The following is a 6,000-nucleotide window of genomic DNA, read 5'->3' as shown; positions in this document are numbered from 1 at the left end:
GATGAATTTGGTTTGGTGAGTAGCTTTTTTTTATGCCCTTTAAACTTTAAATGCTGTCTCCCAGCGATTCGTGGGTCCTAAGTTCATTTCTACCATCAGAGGGGTGGATTAAAGGAGGAGTCTTTCCAGGTAGTGACCTCAATGCCCCCTGTCATCAGGATGCCGTTTAGAAATCCTTGAAATATGGGACACACTTACATACTCCCCACTAGGACTGGCACCAAAACAAGCTTTTGATTTCATTCTTAAGTCCTTCTGTAATGCACACTTTTTCTGCCATTCCTGCTTCTGAATTTAGTAGGTCACAAGGGAAAGATTTGCAGCTTGAATTCCTTTGCACAGGAGCTGCAGGCTTGGGTTCCAATTCTGGCTCAGCCACTAACTGTGTGGTTTCAAGCTTGGCTCTCACTATTTTCAAGCTGTGTGATCTTAGGTCCTTCACTTAATCTTTAGGCCTCTGTTGCCCTGGTCTGTAAAATGAATGATTGCTGTGGTTCCTTTTGAGCTTTAGTCTATTCTTGTCCTACCGAAGTTTTAGAATCACTGGGAAAATTGATACTGTCATGTCTGTAAAAGTGCCCTATGAAAGTCTGAAAGTGTTAGTCACTCAGTCGTGTCCCACTCTTTGCCACCCCATGGACTGTAGCCCCGCAAGGCTCCTCTGTTCATGGGATTCTCCAGGCAAGAATACTGGAGTGGATTGCCATGCCCTCCTCTAGGGGATCTTCCAGACCCAGGGATCGAACCCAGGTCTCCTGCAGTGCAAGCAGATCCTTTACCATCTGAGCCTCCAGGGAAGCCTAAAAGTGCTCTACAAATCTTAATTATTTCCTGGGAGTATTTTTTTTTAAATATAAAGCAAGGAGAAAGGTAATGTGATTTAACTATATATATTTCTTTTTTAATGTATTTATTTATTTGACTGAGCTGGGTATTAGTTGCAGCACTTGGAATCTTTCTTGTGGTATGCAGGATCTTTTTAGATGCAGCATGTGGAATCCAGTTCCCCAACCAGGGATCAAACCTGGGCCCCCTGCACTGGGAGCACAGAGCCTTAGCCACTGGACCACCAGGCAGGGAAGTCCCAACAATAGATATCTTAATTTACACTAAGATAGGAAGGAAACAGAGAAGGCAATGGCACCCCACTCCAGTACTCTTGCCTGGAAAATCCCATGGACAGAGGAGCCTGGAAGGCTGCAGTCCATGGGGTCACAAAGGGTCAGACACGACTTAGAGACTTGACTTTCACTTTTCACTTTCATGCATTGGAGAAGGAAATGGCAACTCACTCCGGTGTTCTTGCCTGGAGAATCCCAGGGATGGCGGAGCCTGGTGGGCTGCCATCTATGGGGTCACAGAGAGTCAGACACGACTGAAGCAACTTAGCGACTTAGAAGGAAAGGTCGGTCTAGTCAAGGCTATGGTTTTTCCAGTGGTCATGTATGGATGTGAGAGTCGGACTGTGAAGAAAGCTGAGTGCTGAAGAATTGATGCTTTTGAACTGTGGTGTTGGAGAAGATTCTTGAGAGTCCCTTGGACTGCAAGGAGATCCAACCAGTCCATTCTGAAGGAGATCAGCCCTGGGATTTCTTTGGAAGGAATGATGCTAAAGCTGAAACTCCAGTACTTTGGCCACCTCATGTGAAGAGTTGACTCATTGGAAAAGACTCTGATGCTGGGAGGGATTGGGCGCAGGAGGAGAAGGGGACCACAGAGGATGTGATGGCCGGCATCACTGACTCGATGGACATGAGTCTGAGTGAATTCCAGGAGTTGGTGATGGACAGGGAGGCCTGGCGTGCTGCGATTCATGGGGTCGCAAAGAGTCGGACATGACTGAGCCACTGAACTGAACTGAACTGAGGAAGAGAAAGAATGACTGCTTCTGGATTGTGCTGGAATTGAGACATTTTTTAGCTTAATGTACCTCTGGAGAAGTGCAAACTGGAAAGTGCTAACTCCGCTAGGGAGTCAGAGAAAAGGAGCCTCACCTTACTGTTTCCCTGTTGATGAAGAACTCAGGATGGTCCTTGAAAGGTGTGCTTGAACACATGTGTTTTCTGAACTTCCAACTGAACTCAATGAAATCTTCACAACCACTATGCAAATTCCTCAAATCTCTTCCCTCTCACTCCACCCAAAAAGGAGCCAATGTTGTGTGGCATGTAAAAAGAGAAACAACACCTACGAAACACTTCCATTCTGATCCACTCCACCTCTACTCTCTGGGGATACTAATCTATATAAGAACAAGAATTCTTCATAGGAATAAACATTAACACTGGGAAAAAACCTGCTAATATGAATAACCATCTTCACCATTCACCTCACTATCTAGCTTTCAAAAAAAAGAAGATCATGTCAGCACACAAAAAACTGGAAAGATATTTCTTACTGCTTGAAAGATGGGACTTTAATACAAATACTCTGGAAAACTCCAAGTAAAAATGCCCAGGATACATTTAGCTGAGGTCAGGGCACTCAGTTATACCCCAGTAGGATCCAAGATTGCTCTTCTTCCCTAAGATTTTTCATTATCACCATTTTTGTTTATTTCTTTATCACCGGTTTTGATACAATCACTTTTTTCTCCAGCACCACCAACATTCAAATGGCCTGGTGCTGGGTGCTATAGAAGCTACTGAGTCTCCACCACCATGGACCCAGACAGCTAACAGAACTTTTTGTTTTGTGTGACAGTCTGGACAGACCACAGAATTAATGTTCATAGACCAGGCTTGGGAGGGTGAGAACAATGTCCGTTATTTGGGCCCTACTTCCTGAGAACCCGGGACTGTGTCCTCTAGTCCATGCTCGGCGCATGCCTGGCAACCAATTAATCTCTCTGCAATTTGAAGTTTCCCTCTGGGGAGAGGGCACAGTAAGCACCCGGATCAGATTTGTCAGTCCCTTCAACTGCTTCAACCATTCATGGAGAATCGTGACCTTGGCATATCGCACAGGGACATGTCTTCCCAAATCATCTGTCTTGCATGGGCTTTCAAAAGTTCTAGCCCTAGTGCACCACCATCATCTCACAATGAATTTCAAAAATGAATTTTTATTTTCTTTCAGTGAAGAGTATGGGGGAAGATATGTGGAGTTTGGAGTTTGGGGTTGGTTTGTTTTCTGTTTGCTTCAACGAGGGCTCTTTCTTCTCCAAAAGGAGGATGAAGAAAAATATACACTTTACCCACTCCCTCTCCTCCCCCCAGTAATCCTACTTCTAGAGATACCGTTTATGTACACACTGACTCCAAGAAGAAATAAGAGGTAGAGGCAGAAACACACAGATCAGGAATTACAGTGTAGCAAGCACCAAGGCTGAAGTTGTCCCCAAATCCAGGATTGTTTGTTCTATTTCAGTCGGGTCTCCTTTGTGAAGCAGAGTTACCATTTCTAGGTATTGGCAAGGGGCTTAGCACGTTCAGGGAAGATGCTGTCCCGGAATCCCTAATGGTCTGAGGTTTCAGTAACACAGAGGCAGAATGTGGGGCAGGGAATGTTCCTCCAAAAAATAACCCTTGTCTGGCGGTCCCATCTCACCTAGATGAGAGGAACTCTCAAAAACTCATCCAGGCCACCTCATCGACCAGAGATATTTGTCTTGCTTGCTCCAGGCTCCCCTCTGCAGTGAGCAGTCAGCTGTAGGAGAAGACATCTTTGTGTGCCCTTATAGTGGACATCCTCGATCTCTGAGTGAGAGCCATACGTGTGTGTGTTGGTGAACGTTTACAGCTTGTGTGCTAACATGGTAAGAGACAATCCTTTTGACCAGTCACAGAGTTCAGTGGAATTAAGCTGACAAGACACCAGAACACTGGCTTCTCTGCTCTCAATGACATGGCTTTGGGCAAGCCCTTAACATTGGTGAGCCTCACTCTTCTCATCCACAAAATGGAAGGCTTGAGATCTATTCCACTGAGGATCAGATGAAACAATGCATATGAAAGCCCCGTATCACGCATAAAGCAGCGCTTGACTGTGAGGAGTCATTATTTATGATGAATAACCAGGAAAGAATCCAGATGCCAATTATTTTGCTGTCTTCTCACTAGGCTAGGTAACCTAGCCAGAGGGTGAGTGGGTAAGATTTTCCCCACTTGCGTTCACAGCCAATATGTAAATCTGCAACACACAGGTGTCTGAGTTCTATTATTTATAAACCTGTTTTAATATGCTATATTGTCTCTAGTTCTCGTCTGGATCTCGAGGCAATAGAAAACACCAAAGTGAGAAAAGTTCTTTGCAAATTAACTGAGCCAGAAGGAATTTTTATCACTCATTTGTAGACCTAACTTATTTGTGTCACTAATTTCTAAGGAACGGGGCGCTATCACAATGACAATAGAGTGTCTGATGTGGAACTCTTTCCTCCTATCATCTTTTCCCCTTATAAAATCTGCCCCAAATTTCCTGGTGTGAGTAATAAAGAAGTTTTATGTTTGTTTGTTTGTCTGCATTAAGATATATTTGCTGAAGCTTTGGGAACCTAAAATTAGAATATTTAATAAACAACTATTGATATTCATCACCTTCTTTGGGATTTACCACTAACCCAGTGACATTATCTTTCTTGAGCTAAATTAAAAGACAAACTCAAATCCTGCATAGTAGCCACCAAAAGCATATATTTGAAAAACAGAATTCAGTGTGCCATATTATGCATTATTTAATGGTATGCAAATTGTAAGTCAGACAGTTAGGAAAACTACACTTCAGCATTAATAAACAGCAACACTACTACTACATTAATTATGATATTGCTATGATTTATTCCCAAGTTTTGCATTTTGATTCTCCTTGAAAATTTATGCCATCTGATAAGCAGTAACCTATTTTCCCTCCTGCACCTCCTACCCATCCCTCAAATCTGTCCCTCCTTCTCACCCGATAGGTGTCTGCAGGACATGGGTTCAGAAACACAGTTCTAAAGCAGCTGCATTGTCTTATAAGCATTCATAATTAAAGAACAAACAAACACCACCTAAAGCTCCAACATTTATTGTGTCAATGTTAAGCACACTTCTTAAAAGACAACATAGAATGTATAGAAACAAGGGGTTTGGGGAACTCATGCTCATTTCCACAAGACAGGGAATTGGGTTGGCTGGTCTCAGAGGGGCCGGGACGGCTCTCAGAGCAGCGGTGGTCCACAGACCCTCTCTAGGGGACTGATTCACTGTTCCAATGTGGGTCTGTTTTTTTGTTTTTACTTTTTATTAAAAAATATAAATAAAATGACACTGCAGGCCCAGGCAGGAAGGACACTGCAGGACTCTGTCTTCGCACAACGGCTTCTTGGAGGCTACTGTCAGAAAACATCACAAACTAGCAGGATGACAGACCACGCAGATGTCGGCTGGGCGGCTCGCGTCCACCCCACCCCTGGGGGTTCAAATTTTCTCAGAACTTAAGGGTTCTCGAGCTTCCATCCGAAAACTGCCACACATCTTGAGCTCTCTGGGCACTACGCCGAATGGGGGTGTGTGAAGAACCTAGAAAGAGGTTGGAGACAGAGGAGGGAGGAAAAAAAAAAAATACAGGTGTGACTTGGCCCAGTGATTTTCTGTTCTCTAACTAGCTTTTTAAAAATTACAACTTAAACACAGGTTGAGCCACCGGCATCTTAAGCATGATTTAAACCTGAACCTCCCCACCTCCCCCAGATCTCTGACCTCTGAGTTCTTTCCCACACCTCTCTCCCCTTCTCCCCCAAAGGACCCAGACCCCCTCCCCATCCCAGGATAGTCCTAATAAGCTGGGGACACACCTGGAAGGAACACTTGCCCTTATGACTGAGCAAACTGAGTAGGAAACAGTCCTTTGGTTGAGGAGAACAGGGGAGGGGGGAGGGAGGGGGACATTTCCTTAAAATAATAATAAAATTATAAAGAAACAAAAAAATAAAAATTGATGTAAAAGCAGCACAACGAAAACATGAAATGTTATCAAGTTCAACGTCAAAGCAGCCAACGATTTACAAGAGGCGAACAA

The 6,000-nt window shown here is 44.0% G+C and overlaps 1 protein-coding gene across 6 annotated transcripts in view; it reads right to left on the bottom strand.

The window, feature by feature from the left end:
• Positions 1 to 5,002: 5,002 nt before the first annotated feature.
• The window catches only part of BCL11A (BCL11 transcription factor A), a 101,537-nt gene continuing 100,539 nt past the window's right edge, over positions 5,003 to 6,000 (bottom strand). For all 6 annotated transcript variants that reach the window (XM_005890494.3, XM_070379530.1, XM_070379532.1 and 3 more), the window contains one exon: positions 5,003 to 5,501. In XM_005890494.3, the coding sequence (XP_005890556.1) occupies positions 5,400 to 5,501 (102 nt within the window). In that variant the 3' untranslated portion in view covers positions 5,003 to 5,399. The remainder of the gene's footprint in view (positions 5,502 to 6,000) is intronic.

The sequence above is a fragment of the Bos mutus genome, chromosome 11 (genome assembly GCF_027580195.1).
Source record: "Bos mutus isolate GX-2022 chromosome 11, NWIPB_WYAK_1.1, whole genome shotgun sequence".
Lineage (NCBI taxonomy): Eukaryota > Metazoa > Chordata > Mammalia > Artiodactyla > Bovidae > Bos > Bos mutus.
This window is presented reverse-complemented; position numbering and strand designations above follow the sequence as displayed.